Below are 25980 nucleotides of genomic sequence, written 5' to 3'. Positions count from 1 at the left end.
TTCCACAGTTTAAATACTGACATATATTGCTTGCATGTCAAACAGCACAGCACCAAGTGGTAGGCAGACCTAAATTGGATGCTGCCTGAACTGCTGTGCTCTTCCAGCACCACTAATCCAGACCTAAACAATTCCATAACCAACAGATCAGATCTAAGTTCTGCAGTCGTGGTACATCTAGTCGTGAAAGATGGTGTACAATTAAACAACTCACTGGAGAAGGAGGTTCCATAAATATCCCTATTCGAAATGATGTAAGATCTCAACACATCAGTGCAAAAGGCTGAAGCATTCACAGCCATCTTTGTCCGGGAGTGCCAATTAGATGATCCATCCTGGTCCCCAACATTACAGGTACCAGTCTTCAGCCAATTCGATTCACTCTTCGTGACATCAAGAAACTATTGGGGGCACAGGGTATGGACCCTGACAATATTCCGGCAATAGTACTGGAGACTTATGCTCCAGAACTTGCCACTTCCCTAGCCAAGCTCTTCCAGTACATTTACAACACTGGCATCTACCCAACAATGTGGAAAATTGCCCCAGTATATCCTGTATATAAAAAAACAGGACAAATCCAATCCAGCTAATTACCACTCCATCAGTCTAATCTCGGTCAACAGTAAAGTGATGCAAGGTGTCATCAACAGTAACACCTGCTCAGCAATAACCTGCTCAATGAAACCCAGTTTGGGTTCTGCCAGGGCCACTTGGCTTCTGACCTCATGACAGTCTTGGTTCAAACATGGACAAAAGAACATTTAAACGAATGTGGCATCAAGGAGCTGCAGCAAAATTGGAATCAATGCATAACTGGGGGAAAATGGTCTGCTGTTGGAGTCATTCTGGTACATAGGAAGATGACTGAGTTGTTGGAGGTCAGTCCAGGACATCTCTGCAAATGTTTCTCAGTATGGTGTCCTAGGCCCAATCATCTTCAACTGCTTCATTAACGAGCTTTCCTCCATCATAAGGTTAGAAACTAGAATGTTCACCGATGGTTGCACAATGTCCAGCCTTATTTCCAACTCCTGAGACACTGAAGCAGTCGATGGTCAAATGCAACAAGGTCTGGAAAATATCCAGGCTTGGGCTAAAAAGTGGCAAGTAACATATGCGCCACACAAATACCAGGCAATAATCACCTCCAATAACTGATAAACTAACCACTGTCCCATGACATTCAATGGTGTTACCATCACTGAATTCCCCCACTGTCAACATCCTGGATTACCATTGACCAGAAAATCAACTGGATTTGCCACTTAAACATAGTGGCTACAAGAGCAGGTCGGAAGCTAGGAATACTGAGATGTGTAATTCATTTCCTGAGTCCCCAGAACCTGTCCACCATCTACAAGGCATAAGTCAGGAGTGTGATGAAATACTGTCTGCTTGTCTGGATGAGTGCAGCTCCAACAACACTCAAGAAGCTTGACATCATCCAGGACCAAGCAGAACACTTGATTGGGACCACATCCATTTCCTCCACACTGAAACTCAGTACACACTGCTACCATTTACAAGATCCACTGCAGAAATTCACCAAAGATCCTTTGACAATTCCATCTAGAAGGACAAGGGCTGCAGATACATAGTAACACCACCACCTTCAAGTTCCCCCACAAGCCACTCATCATTCCTGGCTTGGAAATATATTTCCGGTCCTTCACTATCATCCAGTCAAAATCCTGGAATTCCCTCCTTAACGGCATTGTGGATCTACCGACAGCAGGTGGGCTGCAGTGGTTCAAGGAGGCAGCTCACCACCACCTTCTCAATGGCAACGAGGGATAAGCAATAAATGCTGACCAGCCAGCGATGCCCATGTTCCATCAATGAATTAAGAACAAAAACACAGAATCATATCAAATGTTGGACAAAGTATTTTTGTTGATTGGATACAAACAATATCTTTCCTGTTGTGATGAGCTGAAGACATATGCTATTTGACACGATCTATCATTCTTTGGGATGTATGGCCCACACACCTGGCACCATTCCAGGTGAAATGCATATAGACAGCACTCATCTGTGAAAGGCAGAACATTTTTATGGCTTTATGGCAGTTTTCTGATAATGATACTACTGCAGAACAGCAGTGTGAAACAGCTGGCTTCACCTACTGCTTAAACGTTTTACGTTTCCAGAGTAATCTAGGCTAAACTGTGCACTTCTCTGGACCAAAAGTGACCTTCTCAAGTCCATTCATCATTGCACAATATAAAATGAGAAACGATCTGTTCAGGGTAACCATTATCCCATAGGATATAACTCAAAGAGACCTAGGGGTGCAGGTGCATAGTTCCTTGAAAGTGGAGTCACAGGTAAACAGGGCGTTGAGATGGGACACCATGTTCTGGATATACAAGACACTGATGAGTCCACTTTTGGAATACTGCATTCAGTTCTGGCCTCCCTGCTATGGGAAAAATGTTGTTAAACATGAAAGGGTTCAGAAAATATTTACAAGGATGTTGCCAGGGTTGGAGGGTTGAACAATAGGGAGAGGCTGAATAGACTGGGGCTTTTTTTCCTTGGAGCGTTGGAGGCTGAGGGATGACCTTATAGAGGTTTATAAAATCACAAGCAACATGGATCGATGAACACACAGGGTCTGTTTCCCCAGAGCAAGGGAGTCCAGAATTCTCCATGGCAAATCTCTTCTACCAATCAGAGTCCATTTGGCAACTCTTCCTTCATACAGCATTAACATTCATTTCCTTTACATTGCTTTCTTGTGAGTTGTCCTCATGTGTGCAAGACAAAATCTGCCTTTGTCAGCAGTATTCCAGTGATAATTTACCTCGTATTTGTTAGGGGCAATAAAGTTTAGGGCCTCATCAGGATCATGAAGGATTGAGAAAGCCAACTCTTGAACTTCCTGTGAAAATAAGAAAGACAACAATCAATACAAAATTAGGTGGTTTTCATTTACAATATCTGTAATTGCTGTCCTATGATGCTCACACAGGAATTATTATGGATCTCAGTTTCTCTGATGTACATTTTATGCAAGCTAATACATTCCAATTACAATATCAGACTTTTAAGTCCTGATTACATTACACACAGAATGCAAAGCTGTATTGGTTATCCTCTAGGAATAAAGCACCTTCATTGAAATAACGTCACAGGATCCATTACATTCACCTCAGAAAGCCGTTGGGCCTTGGTTTAATATCTTGTCTGAAAGATGGCTCCTCTGACAGTGAAGCACTCTTACGGTACTATTTTGGATTGCCAGCTTAGACTTTGTGCTCAAGCCTCGGTTCTGGAATTTCAAACCATAACCTTGCGATTCAGAGGCAAGAATACTACTCACTGAGCCACAGGAAGTTACATTTTGGATACAGTATGACATATTTGAAAAATGACCCATGTAGAGCGCATTCAAAGAATAGGCGATTTAGTCAAAGTTGGATTGTCTTTGATTTTTATTGGAGTTTGATTTGAACTGATTATTTGAGATCATGTGTTCTCATTAGTCAAAAACCCATGAGAGTTTGGGTTAATCAGTGACTCTTCTTCATTCATTTTGTTTAATAATTGTTATGTTCCTTGCTATCTCTATAACAAATGCATAGATACACATATATCAAGAATTAAGCTGTACCTTGTTTTGTTTCAGGGCGCTCTTTTCTCTCATGTGAGGGCAGTCCTTCCCAGTTACCACTGCTTTGATATCTACAACAGGAACTAAAGAAAAAAAAGAGAAGCAGATGAATAATTACTGTTAAGAAGAATTTGTGTGCTTGGAGACCAAAATGATTGCAGTGTACATGTCACCGATGTACTGGGAAAAGCAGAATGTATTGTAAATGTTACAAACTTCAGGCTGCTCCAGATGCTGGAATTCAACATTACTTGTCTTATTTGTAGTTATCATTTAAAATCAATAGTTACATTATCATCACGTGATAGCACAAGTTGGGGTCTTAACAATTAAAAGTTTTGGCTCTTCAGAGTGGGTTTCTTTCTAAATAATTTCACAGGATGCGAGCATTGCCAGCTTGGCGAACTTCTGTTGTCCATCACCCAACTGTCCCACAGAAGTTAGTGCTGTCTCCTTGAACTGTAGCTACACCCAGAGTGCTGTTAGGAAAGGAGTTCATCGATTCTTCCCCAGCAAAAGCAAGGTAATGGCATTGCAGTTGAGTTAGATGGACACCCTTGACCTTCTAGGTCGGGGTGGGCAACCACTAACCTGGGGGCCAAATCCAGCCATTGCTACATTGAATCTGGCTTGCTGGCCCTTGACAAGATCTTGGACCAAAGGAAGCATTGAACCCCAGCAGCACTGTACATCATGGGGGAGAGCCAGAGTATACTGGAATCACCGCCAGACAAAGGCATCAGAGAACAACCTGAAAACCTTGGACCCATCGACAGTCTCATAAGACACCATGTGAAAACACCCGCACAGGTCTGTACTGGGAATTAAATATATTTGCACGCTGTTCAATATTGAAGCTGATGTACCCAAAAACCTTCAACATGAAATTATAGAACTGCAAATCAGCATTGACCTAATAGTCAAACACAGTAAAACTGCCTCAGATTGAATTCTACAGATGTCATACAGGTGTCACTTATTTCCAGACCTGAGGAAAGACGCATCGAGAAATGAATTGTTGTTTGGTACTACATACCATTGCAAAAACTCTGTCAAACAGCCAGTGTAATTCCAGATAAAAACCCACAATAATTTGGAACAACAATTGAGGTTAGCAACATCTTCATTGTCAGGAGACTTAAAAGGCAGAATAACCTCAGCCACAACAGATTAGTTGAGAACTTTGATTCTCTCTCTTAGAAGGGAAATAAAGTTGCTTTATCCAGTGTGCAGTCCATGACGAATTTTATCCACCGGTCACTGGCCTCTAATGGAAGAAAGGTTCCCCACCCCTGTTCTGGGTGGTAGAGTTCATGAATTTGGTGCTATTGAAGGGGACTCTAAGATGCCCAAAATGTTTTGGAAAATTTAATCATGTGGACAACCAAACAGAATGGACAGAATCAGCGAAATGTTCCAGTTACATTTGTTACTGATAGGTTAGCTATCCTAGCTACAGGATAAAATGCAAATGGGGCTTGATGCAGCAAACTTGGAGTTCAAAAGCCAGTAGCTAGTAGGACAGTAGGAAGAGGTAAATGATGATGGCAGCAGATGAAGAATTCCAAAGGAGTCTCAATCAAAGAATTATAGCAGGAGACTAACACAGGAACTTGTGAAGAGAATGTGGAGGGGGAAAAAGGGCTTAACTAGGCATTTAGAGCTTAGAAGGAATGGAATAGAAATAGCTTCTTCCTATTATCAAAAGCTTTCGTTCCTATATTTGCACCACATACAAAACCTAATCTCCAATTGCACAAATTAAGACTTGCAATTAAACAGCCCATTTCACAACCTCAGGATGCTTCAAGGTGATTTGTATCTCATGGGCACTTATCAAGTATAGCCACTACAGGCATATAAAAGATTGAAGAGGCCTCTTTTTAAAATCTCATTCAAAAAACAGCACCTCCTGAGAGTGCAGTTCTCCCCCAGTACTGGACTGATGTATCAGACCCAATATTGTTCTCAAATCTCGAGAGAGACTTGAATCCACAAGCTTCCATCGGAGGCAAGAGTGCTACCAACAGACTAAAACTAGGCTCAAGGACATATAAAGGATGAATACTGTACTGAAGTTATACAATTGACATAGAAAAGGCAGCAAGTCTATATGAAATTAACCATACAAGTGGGATTGTGCATTTAAGTTAAATGTTTTGGGAATCAATACCACTTGATGGTTGCTATTTCATTCTGTAGAAACTCAGAGTTGGAGCATTTGGAGATTCCCTCCAAGTCCCTCCATTTGTTTTCAGGAACATACAAGTGTATCTAAGCAGGTAGGTTTGAAAGCAGCAGAGACCTAATGAACCACTCCCAAATTAAAAGTGCAAACGACTGTAGTTTGACTTGAGTATCTTGTTAGAGTATAGGGAAGAGACAAAAGAAACACAGGAGAACTCTGAGGTCATATTCTGTTGTAAGATTAAATTGGTGTGGTACCGGCAGAACGTGGTTATGGACAACTTCCATATGGTACAATGAAAGGTTTTCCTTTGATTTTGTGCAGCTATAATCTTATGAAATGAGATAGGTGGGAGGTTGCAGAGCTGTGCAGAAATAAAAATCAACATCTTTAAAGGAATTTATAAATGCAAATACGACACACCTGACCTAGATATGAACATTTAATAGAATCAGGAGAGTAACAACACAAAGCTAGTGTACAGCAGTCTAAAGAATGTAATAAAAGTAATGGAATGTTGGCCTTTATTTTCATACAAGGGATAGGAGGAGGAGGAAACAGAGCTTTGGCTGGACCCTATCTGCAATGTTGTGTTCACTGCATGAATGTAATTAATCTTGCAACAGATGCTGTGCACATTCAGCAGAATGATTTCCCAGGGCACAAGGGGTTAAATTTCAAGTACAGTTTACTTAAACCTGGCTTGTATTCCTATTTTAAATAATGAAAGGATTCAAAAGAGCTCGACAAAGAAAACTGATTCTCTAATAAGGGTATCGAGAGGAAGGGGGTGTCATCTTAAGAACAGAATCAATAGACAATAGGTGCAGGAGTAGGCCATTCTGCCCTTCGAGCCAGCACCACCATTCTTATGATCATGGCTGATCATCCTCAATCAGTATCCTGTTCCTGTCTTATCCCCATAACCCTTGATTCCACTATCCTTAAGAGCTCTATCCAACTCTTTCTTGAAAGTATCCAGAAAGTTGGCCTCCACAGTCTTCTGGGGCAGAGCATTCTATACACCCACCACTCTCCTGGTGAAGAAGTTTCTCACAACTCTGTTCTAAGTGACCTACCCCTTATTTTTAAACTGTATCCTCTGGTTCGGGACTCACCCATCAGCGGAAACATGCTTCCTGCCTCCAGAATGTCCAATCCTTTAATAATCTTATACGTCTCAATCAGATCCCCTCTCAGCCTTCTAAACTCAAGGGTATACAAGCCCAGTCGCTCCAGTCTTTCGGTGTAAGATAGTCCCGCCATTCCGGGAATTGACCTCGTGAACCTACGCTGCACTCCCTCAATAGCCAGAATGTCTTTCCTCAAATTTGAAGACCAAAACTGCGCACAATATTCCAGGTGCGGTCTCACCAGGGCCCTGTACAACTGCAGAAGGACCTCTTTGCTTCTATACTCAATTCCCCTTGTTATGAAGGCCAGCATGCTATAAGCTTTCTTCACTGCCTGCTGTACCTGCATGCTTGCTTTCATTGACTGATGTACAAGAACACCCAGATCTCGTTGTACTGCCCCTTTATCTAACTTGACTCCATTTAGGTAGTAATCTGCCTTCCTGTTCTTGCCACAAAATTGGATAACCACACATTTATCCACATCAAACTGCATCTGCCATGCATCCGTCCACTCACCTAGCCTGTCCAGGTCACCCTGTATTCTCTTAACATCCTCCTCACATTTCACCCTGCCACCCAGCTTTGTGTCATCAGCAAATTTATTAATATTACTTTTAATACCTTCATCTATATCATTAATGTACATTGTAAAAAGCTGTGATCCCAGCACCGATCCCTGCGGCACACCACTGGTCACCGCCTGCCATTCCGAAAGGGAGCCGTTTATCATGACTCTTTGTTTCCTGTCAGCCAACCAATTTTCAATCCATGTCAGTATTTTGCCCCTAATACCATGTGCCCTAATTTTGCTCACTAACCTCCTATGTGGGACATTATCAAAGGCTTTCTGAAAGCCCAGGTATACTACATCCACTGGATCTCCCTTGTCCATCTTCAGCGTTACATCCTCAAAAAATTCCATCAGAAAGCATGATTTTACAGAATGAATTGTAGAACTCTGATATTTTACCCCCTTAAAAAGACGGCAAGTCCAGAACCAATATAATTTTTTAACACTGAGGTCAATGTGTAGGGATAGTTAGCAAAGAAGCAAGAATGATCATGTTGATGGGATTGTACTATAGGCCCCCCAACAGTCAGAGGGAATAGCAAGTTTTGAGAAGATTTGAGAAGAATTCCTAGAAGCATGGCATTCCAACCAGAACTCTATCAACAAATACATCGAGTTAGACTCCATCTACCACCCCCTGAGAAAAAGAACAGGAAGTGACTTCACCACAGGAAATAACATCACCAAAGGAAATGACATCACTAACCCAAAGAAACCCAAACATATAAATAGAAAGCAGGAAGTTTCAGCATTGCTTTGCATGAGGTCCACTGAAGATGTTACCTAGTAAGGTAATGAAATATCTGGAAATGAACCTTTCAGCTCAGCGAACAAACCTATATCCAAAAGTCAGAGGGAAATTGAGGAGTAAATATGTAGCAAGATCTCACATATATGTAAGAATAATAGGCTTGTAATAGTAGGGGATTTTAATTTTCCAAACATTGACTGGGAGTACCATAGGGTTAAAGGCTTGGATGGTGAGGAATTTGTTAAATGTGTTCAAGAGAATTTTCTTTATCAATATGTAAATGTACCCAGTAGAGAAGGAGCAAAACATCTCTTGGAAAATAAGGCAGAGCAAGTGATTAGCAGGGGAATACTTTGGGACTAGTGATCATAAAATAGTTATGGAAAATGATAAGCCTTCCATAAAAGTTAAAGTTCTTACTTGAAGTAAGGCAAATTTTGATGGTATGAGACAAGAACTTTACAAAATTGATTGGAGTAGACTGCTTGCAGGTAAAAGGAATGAATGACAAGTGGGAGGCTTTCAACAGTGTGATAACGAGAGTTCAGGGATATTATGTTCCTGTTAGAGTTAAGGGTAAGGCTGGTAAGAGTAGGGAACATTGGATGAATAATGATGAATAACAAAGAATCATGTATTAGATACAGATTACTGAGATCAAATGAATCTCTTGAAGAGTAGAAAGGGTGTGGGGGTATTCTTAAGAGGGAAATCAGGAGGGCAAAGAGGGGATATGAGATAGCCTTGACAGATAAAGTTAAGGATAGTCCAAAAGAAATTCTACAAGTATATTAAGAGCAAAATAGCAACTAGAGAGAGAGTCAGTCCCTTTAAAGATCAGTGAGGTTGTCTATGTGTTAACCTCAGGTAATTGGAGAGATCCTAAATGAATAATTCATGTCAGTTTTTACTGTGTAGAAAGAAATAGAGGCGAGAGAACTCAGGGAAATAAATATTGATGTTTCAAAAACAGTTCACATTACAGAAGAGGAAGTGCTCGAGGTCTTAGAAAACAGAGATGGATCAAAAGTGTCCCAAGACATTCTGGGAAATAGGAAAAAAACTGCAGGGCCTCTAAGCAGAAAAATTTGTATCATCTTTAACCATGGATGAGGTACCGGAGAACTAGAGGGTGGCTCATGTTGAGACTTTTATTTTTAAGAAAGGTTGTAAGGAAAAGCCTGGGAACTATAGACCTGAGAGTCTGAAATTGGTGGTGGGTGAGTTGTTAGAGGTGATTTTGAAAGGTAGGATTTACATGCATTTGGAGGGGCAAGAACTGATTAGGGACAGTGAGCATGGTTTTGTGAAAGGGAAATCATGTCTCTTGAAAAGGTTGATCTGCTTAGAGAAAAATAACCCCAGTCTGACCAATCTGTCTTCATAACTGAAACTCTCCAGCCTTACAATATCTTGGTAAGTCTCCTCTACACCCTCTCCAGTGAAATTTCATCCGTCCTATAATGTGGATTCCAGAATCGCACAATACTCTAGCTGCGGCATAAACAACATTATATACAGTTCCGGCATAACTTCCCTCCTCTTAAAGACTTTGCCTCAGCTAATAAAGACCAGTATTCCTATGCCTTCTTAATCAGGGATGAGTGTACATGCATATCAAGGTCCCTCTGATTCTTGATGCTTATCAGAACCTACTGTTCATCATGTATTCCCTTGACATCTTTGTCCCCATCCAAGTGCATTATCTCACACTTATCTTGATGAATTCCATTTGTCACTGATTAGTCTGTCTATATTCTGCAGTAAATCAGGTGTTATCCTTCTCATTTATCATCCACCAATTTTCATATCTTCTGCAAATTTACTGATTAACCCTCCTACTTACTTTTTTCCTGCAGTGATTCAAAGGCCACCTCACCCTGTGGGTTCTCATCCAGATCACCATAGTGCAACACCTTGTGATTGAGAGACAGTCGGCAATACCAGAATTTATCTGATAAAAAAACAGAGGAAAGAAAAGTGGAGATGAAAGTACAGCACTAACCAGTAACTACACGCATGAGTATTGCACTAACAGTAATCACACAAACATGACAAACATTAGTACATAATTCCCTCCTTGACAAACAAAGGTGTACTATACAGTAACAATGTACATAGAACAATACCAACTATTATGCAGTGTATATTTGGTTGTATTATGCAGATTACCTCATATCACAAACTGAACATGATACAAAATAAATTTAATAATTGTAGCCAGAATCTTAGAGGCCTGAACAGCATGGACTTCTGCGCGAATCATGAGAAACAACCAGCAAGGTCCTTCTTGTTATCAAGGACAACTGGCTGCATTTTCCAGGCTTTAAGAGGCGATTCTCTCTCGGCAGCAGCAACAGCAGCAGCATAAAGGGGGGAGTAATTCCTTGTTTACAGTCTTATTTACACCGAATCTCACCTCATCAACATGAAGCTTCCTATCCCATCACAAGGAAACTTGATGTCAACAATCGCTGACAATAAGTCAGAGTGGGTACTTGCCAACACGAGCTTGCCACTTGTTCCTGCAGACCACCATCTTGGACATTAGGTTATAACACCTCAGGGTACACTCCAGGGGTAACAGTTGCACACATCTATCATCTGCCATTGTTGGCATCTGACACCTCCCAGCCATACAGAACCTTTGTGGAATATCTCTAATCCACTTACAGGATACGTGTCTATTTTAAAACCGCACTTTGGGGTGCACCAGAACTAGCATTCAAATGGGAGACTGATAAGAAGGTAAAAGCACATAGGATCCAGGGTAACTTGGCTTTGAGGCAGGTGGTGCAAGGTTGTTTGTGTGATGGGGGGGGGAATAGGGCAGGCAAGCGATGATAAGCACACTTACGGATGACACGAGGATTGGTAGGGTGGTTTACACTGAGGATGGAGGTCTTAGGTTACAGGAAGATATGGATGGATTGGTCAGATGGACAGATCAGTGGTAGATGGAATTTAACCATACGACATGACTTCAGAAGAAGTAACAAGACACAAGGGTATGCAATTATTGGCAGGGCATTAGGAACAGAAGGAACTTGGGTACCTGTCCATAGCTCCTTGAAGGTGGCAGGGCAGGTTAAAAGGGTCATTAATAAGGCACATGGGACATTTATCATGTCATGGCACACATTTTAAGAGTAGGGAGATTAAGTTGGAACCATGCCAAAGAAAAACCTTTGCTTAGGCCAGAGCTGGAGTACTGTGTGCAGTTCTGGTTACCACTGGTGAAAAGATGTGATTGTATTGGAGGGGTTGCAAAGGAGATTCACTAAAGTGTTCCTTGCGATGGAGCAGTTTATCTATGAAGAGAGGTTGGATAAGCTTAGGTTGTTTGCTTTAGAGCATAGAGGGCTGAGAGGGAATCTGTTTAGGTATATAAGATTATGAGGGGAATGGACTGAGTGGATAGGAAGCAGCTGTTTCTCTTAGTCAATAAGAATCAAGAACAGGGGCATAACTTTAAGGGTGAAATTTGGGAGGTTTAAAGGGCTTTTAAAATGTTTTCACCCAGAAGGTGATGAGAATCTGGAATACACTGCCTGGCAAGGTCATTGAGACAGGAAACCTCACAACTATTAAAAAAAACACTAGGGTGAGCACTTGAAAATGATGGAAAGTGGGCTTGCTGCAACTTCAGAATACTTTAGCTGGAGTCGACTCAGTGGGCCGAAAGGCCTCTTCTGTACTGTGCTTCTGTAAATACACATTGCTTACAGCGAGAGGCAGCCAGCTCACAGCCTGCCCCAGACTGCATCTAGGCTCATTTGCTGTATTAGCACTCACTCATTTAGTAGCTACCTTGCTCAGCTTGTGGTACCTTTTAGTGCATTGGCACCTCAGCCAGAGCCTGAACACTCAGTACTGCCAAAGCAGATTTGCTAGCTTAGCGCAGCCGCAGAGCCAGCTGCTTGTCAGTACTGATCAGACTGGGTACCTTGCTGTATGGCACAGTGCTACATCAATCTCATGGCTACACCCGCTTGAGCCAAACAGTCCTGTGTGAAAGTACGTAGGGGGTGGTACTCCATTCAGGTGGAGGAAGTGGGGGGTGGGATAGGTGTTTGGTGGTGGAAATCTACGTCACTCAAGAGTGCAGTCCACACATTGACTGTGGACAAGACCCTGGCCTCTCATTCACTCAAGATTATCACAGTCAGGGAATATGTTTGAACACAATCCAGGGAGGGGACTACAGTCAATCCTGTGGGGTCACATGGGGAATCATGGACTATCAGTGTCAGGTCAAGGTCGGGTGGGGGGGTGGGTGGTGCCAAGGGCCAACATTAAAGGCAGAGGTCTATGTGCTGGGTGTCCATGAGGGGAAAACCCAGTGAAACAGGCTGTCTACGTACAGCAATGTGAAAGGGTTTGGTGAAACTCTAGAGAGACACTCAACAGCCAGGCCACACCCAGTACTGGCGATGTCCATTGTAAGCTGCAAGGTCAGCAGTCAGGGGTCTGCTTAATCCTGGGTTGTCGGACAAAGTCAGTCAGGTGGTACAGAGCAGCCAGCCCTAGGGACTCATACTTAAAGTGGTAGAGAGGGGGAAAAGGGGTGCTGTGTGCAAGGGGATTGGTAAACTGGGAGGGGGGGGGGGGGGGGAAATGCCCAGAAGCATGTGTTGAGGTGGCGACAAGGACAATTAAAGTATAAAAGGGGTCAACTGTACAGATGGGAGGGCATGGAAGGCTACAATAAGAGGGAGCTATTAGCAGTGATCACCACTGACAGCACGGTGACAAGCCTTGGGTGACTGTCTGAGTGGAGTTTGCACATTCTCCCTGTATCTGTGTGGGTTTTCTCCGAGTGCTCCGGTTTCCTCCCACAATCCAAAAGATGTGCAGGTCAGGTGAATTGGCCATGCTAAATTGCCATAGTGTTCAGGGATGTGTAGGTTAGGTGCATTAGTCAGGGTGAAAATAGGGTAGGGGAAAGCGTCTGTTTGGAGGGTCTTGTTGGACCGAAGGACCTGTTTCCACACTGTAGGGACTCTATGATTGACCATAGCCTTAATGGGGAGACTGTATAGTTTGGGGTATAACACTAGCTATATTTAAACAGAGTTCAAGGCCACACTTCTGCATCAGAGCTGTATTTTAGCCAGCCGCACTCCATAAAAACACTCACCCCACTGATTGCTAGCTCCCCATATTTACACAAACATTCAAACCCAATTAACCCCTAATTAATATATCCATTACGTCTTCACTCAGTCAGTTGGGCCTCAGGCATCCCTGCTGATCATGTTCGATGATAATGCTGGGGCCCAAGAAGCCAGGCAAGGAGCTTTGTGTTCACATGAAGGGGAGGAATAAAAGCAATGGGCATGGGCTGTCACGAGTGGAGGAAAATGAAAGGATACGCGGCGACTCTGGGGGGCACCTGGCAACAAGGCCTGTGTGAAGGATATCCACCTTCAGCTGCACTCCCTGCCACCACCTGCCATTTTGTAGAAGTGACCTGCAACTGCAGAATGCCCAGGATAACATCCAGGGTGGGCAGACTCAGTATCAGTTGGATGGTGAAAAGCCAGGGCTCCATTGCTGCTGGACAGGAGGACAGTGAAGGCGCAAAAGCATTAAGTGTGTATTTCTAGGAGCTTCTCGTTGCCTTAGCTCACATCTGGAGAAATGGTAACACACTCCCTCCTCCAGATGTTAGCTGGAACCTGGTTAAAAAAAAGGAAATCAAAACAGACACCACACAGTGGCAGAGTCAGGCAGGGGACTTAAGACACAGAGGGAGCGGCAAGAAAAAGTGGGAAAAATAGAAGAAAGAAAGAAAGAAAGAAAGAAAAAAAGAGGGATCAGAAAGAGACTGCCAGGAAGTGGCAGATCTGAGGAAATGTTCTTCAAAGTGCAAGGCCCAGTTCTGTGAATGAAGATTGCACAGGGAGAAATACACAGAAGGTCAGGGTACCACACCAGATAATCAACCAATAACCGATTCACTTGAACAACATTCACGCGCAAATTAGGCGTTAACCCCAGAATGCAGTGTGCTAACCGACTGCAGATAAACAAACACACTCATACCTTGGCGCCTGCGATTGCTGATTTTGCGGAAGCTAGTGCCTTCACACAGTCTGTTCAGACGCTGCTGTTTAATGAGCTCCATCACCTCAGGCTGGATCTTTTCTCGCAGCTCACTGGAACAGAGAAGTTCAGATTAGGGCACATGGAGCAACTCACAGATGTCATCACTGCAACACCCAGAGGAAAAGTCTTGCTCCATTGCATATTGGAAAAAATATACATCAAGTAACAAAATAGTTTTACAAATATCTATCCTCAGAGGTACGGGACTGATTGAAAGATGTTGGCTGGAGAAGAATTTAATAAGGTCAATGTTAAAAAGAGCTTCCTTCATTAATTCCATTAGAAACAATGAAGATATGACACTGTGAACCAACCTCAAACAAAGAGACCAATGGTCCCTAACTTCCCTCAAACTTGTGTGGCTCATTGAACCTTGTAGCCAATTTAAGATTGCTGCAGACATCATCATAGATAAGGTCCTGTGGTCCGCTGGTATGTCCCTGCCTTAGAACCAGAAGATCTGGGTTCAAAGTCCTAGGAGGTCTATCGCAACCAGTCTGAGCTGGTTGATTGAAATACCTATGCCCAGCCTGTTTGTGGCCAGCCATAGTACATTCTAAACTATGGCATTGCTGTGCATTCATGCTGTTTAGAGGAACGTTGAACCCAACCCTGAAAAATGCATCATGTGTCAGATGCACTGTTGCATAACATGAAATCCGAAAGAGTAGCAGTTCTACAAAACCTTTTCCAAAAATATTTGAATACACTTTACAGTGCAGTGTCTGTTAATGGATAGACAGCAGCCATATTGCATACACAAGTATTCCATAAGCATCAAGGAGATGCAGAAATATTTACTTTCTCAGTTTCCTGACTGTACAGGTGAAGAACCCCTAATTTTTCTTCAAATATTGTTGAATATCCTCAGATGACCAAGTTCAATGGTTGAAGTGTTTGGCTGGGTTCTGTGGGTATTTAGGTGGCGACCAAGGCTGTTTGCTAATTTCTGCTGCAGCTAGGATAGGATATCATGGGATCTGTAACATATACATGAACTAAGGTAGGCTAATCCACACCTCAATTATAGGACCACTTCCTTGGTATTGCAGCACCGCCTCAATGTGTCACTTATCCAAATTCTCTCTCTCTCCCTCTCTTTTCATCTCTCCAGATGGATAATGGACTGTATGTTCAGGGGCACAGTGTACAAATCCCTAGATGGGAGAAGAAAGAGGTGAAATGTAGCCATCATCACCCTCGCCCTGACAGCCACTTTCCTGTATGGCTGCATTCACCATATGTGAAGCTTTGTTAAACAAATGCCAAGTGTCATTACTTGTTGAAGCTTGATCTGTTCTTGGTGAACAGATCTGGCCACATTATCAAAGAACTCTCTGGCCACACCACCTCTCCCTTGTAATAAAATTAATGCAGGAAAGTTTCCTCGGCAACAAGATAATGGTCAGCACCCAAGGAGAGGGCGGACCCTGTTGGATGGTTCCTTGTGCAGACTGTCAAAATTATTTGGCAGAATGTTTTATTCTTTTCTGTAAGTTCTGGCAAAGATACAGCATAGTTGGTGATGAGAAGGGATTTCATAATCAGATCCTTCCGACATGCCCAGTTGGAACTGCCAGTACACACTATCCTCCAGGTGACGGTTGTGAGGAAGAGGCTGTTGACAACCTCTTTGTAAAGAAGGTGCAGAGCAAGTGGTTTTGTTCGAGAATGATCCTGACGATACTATGCCACAGGAGTCTGTGCTCTAAGGGCTGTTCCCTGGTCTGCACATCGAGACAAACATCAACTGCATCTGAAGGGCTATCAACTTTGTGAATGATACTCTCTCATTTGCCTGAATCTTGCTGATCTTCCAGCGCAAGAAGTTATCTTTGACCAGATGTTGCAAACTGGCACATTCCAAGCTCCAGGACTATTTGCTGAGGGAGGCACAATGGCGATAATGGGGAATGACAATAGATGATATCCTCCTGCCAGCATTCTGACAGAGAGTGAAAACAATGCAGAGTCCCTCAGGTAATAGCTTTGTCCTGGGATTTATACTTTCAATATCCTGTCAAACCACAACTGTACTCAGACACTGCAGAATGTCACTTGTAAATTTACCCACCTTGACAGTCCACATAGGAAGTACTATACAATTCAAGTCTTTAACCAGGTAGCATGTCTAAAAGTATATTTTTAGAAAATGGAAGTCAGCCTTGTTTGAGTGATGGAATTTGGGAGTGGGTTGGGGATGGCAGTTTTCCAATTCAAGAAGCAAGGTGGCTGTTAAATGAACCAACTTGATACCAGGGCTGCTTAGTGCTCAGGAAGCCTGGCCTTCGTTGGGGGGGGAGCAAAGGAAAGTAGAGGATAAAAACTGCCCTCTACCACTTACACCGAATGTGGGGGAAAACCAAGGAAAGCAGAGTCACTTACACAATCGGCGGTGACTGGAAGTCATCCTGGCTCATCCTCTCAGACTGTCGGAGTCTCAGGATCTCGGAGTAACTCAGGCAACGGGCTTTACTCTTGAACTGATCCAGAGAGTTTGGCTTCGTGCTCAGGGACCTTGTTATTTGTTCACGCACCACCTGCATGACCTACAGTGAGACAGTGAGATGAGATCTGCAGTGAAGGAAAACACATAGCCTGGTAACTTTTATAACCTTCTTTGCACCATTGTATGGCTAAGTGACACGTGTTACCCGGACAACCTGCAACAGCAAACAAATAGGAGATAATCCTCCAGTCACTTGCTGTTGCAGCTAATTATTACATAAAGCAGACAGCCACAGAAACAAGTCATTCAGCACAAGTGGTCCATAATAATATTTATGCTTCACCCCGGCCACCCTTCATTACTATTTCACCTAAGTCAGTCAGCATATTCTAATATTCCCCTGTCTTAGATTTCTGATCCCGAGATGGATAGTCAGAGTTGGGAAATGTCCCAGTTTGCTGGACTTGGTTCTGAAGGAGGGTTACTGGACCCAAAATCTCAACTCTGTTTTCTTTCCTCAGGTGCTGCCTGACATGCTGAGTTTCTCCAAAGATTTCTGTTTGTGTTTCTCATTTCCAGCATCCACAGTTATTTGTTTTTTGTTTGGGGCCTAGGGGAGGTAATCTTAGGGGTTGCTGAGTGCTAAGGAAAACTGGTTAAAAGACACACCTCAGATCTTTGCAACTTTACTCCAGTGGAGTCCTTACGTTGTATTCCCTCTAGGCCTCACCCACTCCATGCCAATGCACGCCCTCCCCTTGCCGACTGCGATGCCAATGATGTCAACTGACCCATCACATTTGGTCTTTACACCCTCCAAGTCAACTCATAGTATCCAACATGGGCAGACCTCAAGGACCATGTTGAGATGAAATAAAGATCTTAACCTCGATTACTGCCTTCACTAAATTAAAAAAAAGACTCCCATTCATCAAAGTCCAATTTTTATATCCCATGTTCTATTTCTTTATAAATACATATTCCTATTCATTGAACCATGGAAAAGTTAGACCATTATGAGGATGCCATTCAGCCCACCAGTTCTGTGCCAGCTGAATAAACTGGCTTTCTAACATATTGAGGATTTCTGCCTCAACCACTGAAATGGTAAGCAAATTCAAGACACTCACCACCCTGTGGGTGAATAAGCTTTTTTTCCTGTACCCTCAAATCCTTTCACCAATTACCTTAATTCTGTGCCTGGTGGTTATTTATAGGTCCTTGCTGTCCACTCCATCCAAGCCCTTCATCCAAACATCTCAACTAAGTCATCCCTTGGCCTTCTCTGTTCTAAAGAAAGCAACTTTAGTCGACTTAACCTCCCTCGTACTTGCAATTTTCAAATGCTGGCAGCATTCTTGTACTGTACTGTGTCTGGGGCAATTCTGTCCTACCTGTAATGTGACGATGAGAACTGTACACAAAACTTCCAGCTGGGCCCTAACCAGCACTATATCCTTGGTTTTGTCTTCAATACATCACCCCATGATGGAAAACATCTGTGTACCTTCTTTATCACCTTACCTACCTGTCCTGCACTCCAAACTCTAACCTCTCTCACAGACCTCCCATTTACTGTGTATCCCCATGCTTCGTTTGCCTCCTCAAATGCATAACCTTGGTCTTCTTCAGATTGAATTCCACTTGCGACTTTTCTACCCATTCAACCAAACCATAACCATCAATACTCCTGATAATTAATGACAGGTTGTGGAAAGCACACAAGCTTCATAAACAGCCCTTAGGGTAATGTAACTATTAAAGCAGATATTTTTTAAACTTCTGACACAGGTAGACTTTTCACATCTTCCAAGAGCTGGGGATTTAAATAACTTCACAACTCAACAGTCCTTAAAATCTTCTTCATCCTTCAACAGCACGACATTTACTGTAAAAGCATGTAACTCCCTAACTGTGCGACAACATCTTTGCTACAGAAAAATGGGGTATGTTTGCACCCAGCAGAGAATTCAAATGGCCCCACTGAGTCTGATTTTCCCTCACACATCACTGCATCCCTATTTCCTTTCTCCTCCCAGTAGAAATGGAATTTGCAAGAAACAGGGGTAAGACGTCTGCACCTGGGTCCCACCTGTCATTTTTAAAAGAGGAAACACTGAAAATCCTTTAATCTCTTATATGTCTACTATCTCCCAAAAAGCATTTAAGTTATTTGCCTGAACAATGCCAATGTGGTATACTCTAAACGCTGAGTAAGAAAGATTCTCCTGAATTCCTCATTGGATTCATTAGGATCTTACACTTACGTCTTCTAATTTCGGTGTGGAAATATATGTTCCACATGTACCCTGACAAGTCACTTCTACTGATGACAACCACTACGTATTATGGTGGCACACCAGCAGCCACACTTCACCAGCTACTTACCAGGATGGAGGACCCCGTACCCACAGCATGCAGGACCAACGTGGTATACAAAATCCCATGCAATAACTGCAATAAGCACTACATCAGACAAACAGGTAGGAAACTAGCCACCTGACTTCATGAACACCAAATGACCACTAAACGACATGATCCACTTTCTTTCATCTCCGTACTCACAGACCAAGAGGGCATTCAATTCGATTAAGTCAAAGTTACTATCTTAGGACAGGCCAACCAAAGACATGTGAGAGAAGGCTGTATTTCAACCAAAAAGACCATTAACAGACACATAGAGATAGATCCAGTGTACAAACCACTGTAGAGAAGACCTGGAAGTCACACTCATCTCAATAGACTGGACCCACATAAAAAACCAAGTGGGACAGAACAACAATGCTTCACAGAAGTCGCACTGATGATGTTACCCAGTATGGTAACAAAATGTCTGCATGATAACCCACAGCTTAGTGAGCTAACCAACTACCTCAGCCACTTCTCAATTGACAATGATCTGTTAGGCAACCCCTCAGCCATCTCTTTCTATAACCAAGTCCAGCATGTTCATTCTTTCTTGATATGCATAACTTTTCAGTTCTGGTTACTCGTAGTGTTTGCACCATTTTGTAGCATTACAAACATGATCGTACACAGTACTTTAATAGACAGAATTTCTTTGTACGCATAAGATACAAGTGCTGACTAAACTCGCTTCCCTACAAACAAGTTCAACCAGCCCGCATCTGCTAGGGCTCTTTCCTATTAATGTGAACAAAAAGTCTGCTGGAAAAGAAACAAGCAGTCCAATTTATACACTCTACCACCATGGAAATATATGAACATTGCTGAATCAGAAACCTGCAACTCCCTCCCTAACACTGTTGGGGAGCCCCTTCACCACTCCAAAAAAATGGACTGTAAAAAGGTATCACAGAAAGTCAACCAATATCTGTGACAGCAACTTGGAATGGGAAACAAAGAGTGCCCTTGACAGTGATACCCACAACTAGAGAATGCACTTTCAACAAAAATAAGAACTTTGATGTTTGAAAGAAAACAAGAATAATTGTTTTCAATTTCCCCTGTGTTAGATAATGATAATGTACATAGCATAGAAAGCACACCCTTCACCTTATCCAAACTTGGTAAAAGCACTGACATTAGTCAAGCTGCCTCCGAATTTTCCCATTACTCCCTTCAAGTTTACATACAAATTACATTGCTACTCTCTGCTCTCCAGTGATCAATTATCATTCTTCTCAGTCATCTGATTCCCAGTCACCCGTGCATGTCCATTATTTGGCCTACAATTGTTACTGCTTTCACTAAGTTGTGCCATCATTTTATCTATTCATACTCCCCATTGTCCTCATTCTGCCCATTCACAATCACCTCCCACACGCCTCATCCGACTATTCACAAGTACACCACAAACATTATGATTGTCAACTGATCAATTCCTGATCACAAATCCCATTCTGATCTAGTTGTACCCTCACACAACCTGTGCATCCAATTCCCCACATCCCCATGAACCATGGCTTACCCATTCCAAAACCTTTCTTGTCCCCAACTGCTCTACCTCACAATCTCCATCCTTTCTCTTAAGGTACCCAGATTACAGAGTAATCACTGGTACGATTAAAACATACAACAGCTACAGAACCAGAAGAATCGACTCTTAAACAAGCACTATTTCCTCCTCCCTACCTCAGACATACAATGTGAGTTGAACTCATGAAATGCCTACCCTTTGACAGCATCCGAAACATATCCATGTGGACAATCACAACATAATTTCTCAATGTAGTAGCACTCACCAAGACGAGTAAGCAGGGCTGTTTACAAGCCACCTAGTAACCTCTCACGCTATTACACAAGGTTCAAACACTGTAAAGTGCACAATGACAGTGTGTTACGACTACATAGCAACGGCAACAAAAGGGAATATGCCTGCAATCAGATTTCATGGTGATATTCTGGAAACCTGCCGCAGGGAAACTCTGTCTTTGAAGTGCTGTTGGCAGGGTTTGCTCCATGTGTGGGTGTCTCTCAGCTGTTTCACTGTTGCTAAGAGCGTTTTTGTGGCACAGTCAGTGAAGAAGGCAGCCTGTGTCACAGCAGGGCTCCCACTGCTGAATCTCAGAAAACAGACAAAGCAACTCGAGGTGCATGCCCTGGTTCGATAGGAGAGTGTTGCTTGTGCTCTGTGGTAATTGTTATACAGCATTAAAACTGGATGTTGAAAAATATTCGTCTCAACATCAAGATAATCCATCAAAATCTATCAGACATCTAAAATATAGTCAATTATATCCAAGACCATGCTGACTGCTCTCCAAAATATGAGAACTATTTAAATATTCACAGAATCTTTTTGAAAGCCTTCAATGTGTGTTAGGCTGCCAGCTTACCCTTTATTCCTTCTTTGATCATTAATTCCTTAAAGATTCCAGGAAATATTCTAACTGGCTCAGAAGCGAACACTGAATCTGCTGGGATTTTTTTGTATAATTTATGCTCATTTCTGTTTATGGTATGTGTCAGATGAGGTGAATAGCAAAGCTCTTTTGCCTAGGGGAGTGAGTTCATAATTCAGAGTCATAGAGGTACAGCATGGAAATAGGCCCTTCAGTCCAATTTGTCCATGCTGACCAGATATCCTAAATTAATCTATCATAGAATCCCTACAGTGTGGAAACAGGTCATTTGGCCCAACAAATCTACACTGACCCTCTTAAGAGTAACCCACCCAGACCCAGTACTCTACATTTACCCCTAACTAATGCACCTAATCTACACTTCCCTGAATACTATGGGCAATTTAATATGGCTAATTCACCTTACATCTTTTATGATTGTGGGAGGAAACTGGAGCACATGGAGGAAACCCACACAAGCAAGGGGAGAACTTGCAAACTCCACACAGACAGTCACCCAAGGCTGGAATCAAACTTGGGTCCCTGGCGCTGTGAGGCAGCAGTGCTAACCATTGAGCCACCATGCCATCCATAAATCTAGCTCCATTTGCCATCATTTGGCATATCCCTCTAAACTCTTCCTAATCATATATCCATCCAGATGCCTTTTAAATGTTGGAATTGTATCAGCCTCCACCATTTCCTCTGGCAACTCATTCCACACATGCACCATCCTCTACGTGAACAAGTTGCCCCTCAGGTCCCTTTTAAGTCTTTTTCCACTCACCTGAAACCTATGCTCTCTAGTTTTTGACTCCCCTACCCTGGGCAAAAGACATTGACTATTCAGAGCTGAAAATGTGTTGCTGGAAAAGCGCAGGTCAGGCAGCATCCAAGGAGCAGGCGAATCGATGTTTCGGGCATGAGCCCTTCTTCAGAACTATTCACCCTATCAATATCACTCATGATTTTATAAGCCTCTATGAGGTCACCCCTCAGCCTCCAACAGTCCAGGGAAAATAGCCCCAGCTTATTCAGCCTCTCCCTGTAGTTTAAACCCTCCAATCCTGGCAACATCCTTCGAGGAGGCATACTTTTAAGGTGAAAGGAGAAAAGGGACCTGAGGGTAGTTAGTATGCAGAATGAACTGTCAGAGGAAGTAGTCGATGCAGGTACAGTTATAACATTTAAAAGACATTTGAACATATAAATGAACAGGAAAGATTTAGAGGGATTTGGGCCAAATGCAGGCAAATGAGACTAGTTTAGTTTGGGAAACTTGGACGAGTTGGACTGAAGTGTGCGTTCTGTATGACTCTATGTCTCAAAGACACATTGGGATTGAAATCTTATAATACTGTCACTTTTGTGAAAACGGATGGAGAAATACACAAACTGACCCCCCCCCCCCTAAAAATCAACATGTAAGTGTGTTAAATTTGGAGACCACGGTCAACAATTTAGGCGCAGGATCCAAGGTGATATTGTTCTTTAAAATCTCCATCTCTCGTTTTACCCACTCATTGTTTTTGTCAACACCATTAGTCTCGAGGGAAGTAAGAATGCTCTGATAGTCCTGTGTTGGAGCACATTGCAGTTACAAGAGTCCTGGTCTCTCAGAGCTGGTTAGGGGGTTTGGATCGTGAACTATGTTACTTCAAATTCAGACAAGGAGCAAATGGGAAGGGTGACAATACAGCAGTGCTGCCCTACTTACAACACAGCTGCATCTTTGTTTCCATGACAACTGCAAAGAATTCTGACAACCCTGGCACTAAGTTACAGTGAACGCTTATAGTAGTAATTACATCCAAGTAGCATTGATGCTGAAATATTGTTGGCACCTGGGTGAAGGCACTACTGAGAGATCCGGCAGCAGGAGAGCATTGATAAAAGGGACTGCAGCAACATGCGCTGTCAAACCCTAACTCATTTACAGCAGTTACTAGTCTTACAAACCTCATTGCACTAGAGATGGTAAAACAAATCAGGATTACTGTATGAACAGCACTGTACCATGGGAAAACATGATAGTACAACCGCAAGCAACTTATATGACACTAAAGATCAAGGAAGGAAGAAATGATAATGAAAAAGGGTGTGTGTGTGTGTGTGTGACAGATAGGTGTATAACACAGACTCTGACTAGAGAGGCAACAAATTCTTCTCAAAAACAAACATTTGAACAGTTAATAATGCAGATTTACTTCACCATTTACCTAATCTAATCCCGATTCAGTTATAAACCGATAAAATAGATTGCTCATTCCAAAGAGCACAGGAAGAAGCATTGAGGGAAAATAAAGCAAAGAAAGGGGGGAGTGCTGTGGGAAGATTGCAGGAGAGAGAGAGAGAGAGAGAGAGAAAGAAAGAAAGAGAGAGAGAGAGAGAGAGAGAGAGAGAGAGAGAGAGAGAGAGAAAGAAGAGAGAGAGAGAGAGAGAGAGAGAGAGAGAGAGAGAGAGAGAGAGAGAGAGAGAAAAGAGACAAGCAGACAGAAACAGAAGAGAGAGAGAATATGGTTTAAAAGATTTTAAAAGATGAAAACCATCTCAACATGGAAAGAAATCTAATTCCTAAAACACGACAGGAAAGCCAAGATACTCACCAGGGCTGGTCTCCATCTCCAAGCTGAAAACTGTCTGAAGAGTCTGAATACATAACCACTCAAACACTGCTGCGGAGTATATGCTGAGCAGGAATGATATCGTCCAAAGTGGGGTGTGGCAAAGAGCTCAATGAACTGTGAAATCTCACTCCATCTCTTCCCCCATTAACACTTGCTTCACTGAATCTGCTGCTCAGTGATCTTCAGCACAAGGTTTTGGGACATGGCATTTCCTGGAAGGCTACAGTATATGGAGTTTTCACTGACAACATCCAATGTTTTGTGTGAACAAACCCATTTCAGAAATAAATGAACGAACGGCCATCACAAAAAGGGCATTTTAATGAACCTTTACTGGAGATAGGCGAGGCAGGTTTTAAAAATAATCCTTTCACTCCCTCCCCTTACTGTTTCCAAGGTGTGAACCACATAATGATAGACTTTTCCAGAGGACTGGAATACAAGGAAGAAGGGTATTTGGTATAGTAACACAAAGCTCTGGTTGGACCACACCTGGAGTAGATTTGGGCCCAAGAAATTAGGATATTGGTCTTGGAGGAAGTGCAGCATGTGTTTCCCAGAACAGTACTTGCACCATATTTTCACCTCCTTATGGTCCCCTGTATCAGTTTTTCTTTGCCTCTAACAAACCATCATCTATCCCTTTGTCCGTTGAACTGTCATTGTCTCTCGCTGGCCCTATCTTTGCCTATATGCTCACTCTATTTACTCCCCCCTCCTCTCGGTCTTCAGCACATATACCACCCTTTTCAAGCTATGAACAGTTCTGAAGAAATGTCATTGGATTTTAAAATGTTAACTTTGCTTTCTCTCCACAGATGCTGCCAGACCTGCTGAGTCTCTCTAGCACGTTCTGTCATTAGTACGGTACTTGCACTCCAACGGTTAAACCAGAAAGGAAAATAAAACAAACTAAACTTGGAAGGTTAAGGGACAGTTTGATTTTTTTTTTAAAAAGTGTTAAAATTTAGGGAAAACAGATAGACAGATACAGGGAAACTATTTCCAATGGTTAAGGAGTCTAGGATTAGGGAGCAGTCTGAAAAGAAAAATAGAGCCAGAACTTACTGCAGTGGAATAAAGAATTTTTTTCCACACACAAAGGAATTCTCATCTGCAAACATCAACTGATTCTTGTAATTAATAATTAAATTAAAGTTTGATAGATTTTTGGTATCCAAAGGTTTTAAGAGATGAGGTAAAGACTTGTGAAGCTAAGGCTTGGATCAGCAATGATCTCATTGAGTGATGGGATAGGCTCATGGAGCTAAATGGTTAATTCCTGGTTCCATGTCGTTGTGAATTAACCAAATGGTAAGGGCCTAGACAAATGAGATTCCTGAAGAAGGGCTTATGCCCGAAACGTCGATTCTCCTGCTCCTTGGACGCTGCCTGACCTGCTGCGCTTTTCCAGCAACACATTTTTCAGAATCACGGTTGGTAGCAATTTCACTGTTGCAGACAGCCACCATCCCTCACTGGGCTGGATATTATGGTTTGACAGGGTGAGGAAGGTGGAAAAGAAAGTAATAGGTCCCCTTGTTATTTTCTAAAAACCCGATCAGGAAGGAAACCAGTTTTCCCTTGGTCAGACCTATTCACATTATGCATTTTATTTTGAAAACCAAGTACCTGCAAAATGGCTCAGCTGATCAAACAGCTGCTTGAAGGTGGCCAGCCAGCCTCCCTTCAGGACAACTGGCAAGAGGCAGTAAGTACTCAT

At 42.6% G+C, this 25980-nt stretch overlaps 1 protein-coding gene across 5 annotated transcripts in view; it reads right to left on the bottom strand.

Moving 5' to 3' along the window:
* LOC140463144 (engulfment and cell motility protein 2) overlaps positions 1 to 25980 on the bottom strand; it is a 183149-nt gene that overhangs the window by 14913 nt on the left and 142256 nt on the right. For 4 of the 5 annotated variants that reach the window (XM_072556900.1, XM_072556903.1, XM_072556901.1 and 1 more), the window contains 5 exons: positions 16762 to 16925; positions 14314 to 14426; positions 10112 to 10219; positions 3620 to 3702; positions 2810 to 2887 (listed from right to left, as the gene is read on the bottom strand). In XM_072556900.1, the coding sequence (XP_072413001.1) occupies positions 2810 to 2887; positions 3620 to 3702; positions 10112 to 10219; positions 14314 to 14426; positions 16762 to 16925 (546 nt within the window). Of the gene's footprint in view, positions 1 to 2809; positions 2888 to 3619; positions 3703 to 10111; positions 10220 to 14313; positions 14427 to 16761; positions 16926 to 24236; positions 24335 to 25980 lie in introns of those variants that run through there. The other variant, XM_072556905.1, reaches the window with a different exon arrangement.

Source organism: Chiloscyllium punctatum, chromosome 37 (genome assembly GCF_047496795.1).
Source record: "Chiloscyllium punctatum isolate Juve2018m chromosome 37, sChiPun1.3, whole genome shotgun sequence".
Taxonomy (NCBI): Eukaryota; Metazoa; Chordata; class Chondrichthyes; order Orectolobiformes; family Hemiscylliidae; genus Chiloscyllium; species Chiloscyllium punctatum.
Note: the sequence above shows the minus strand (reverse complement) of the source record. Positions and strands in the feature narration are given on the sequence as shown.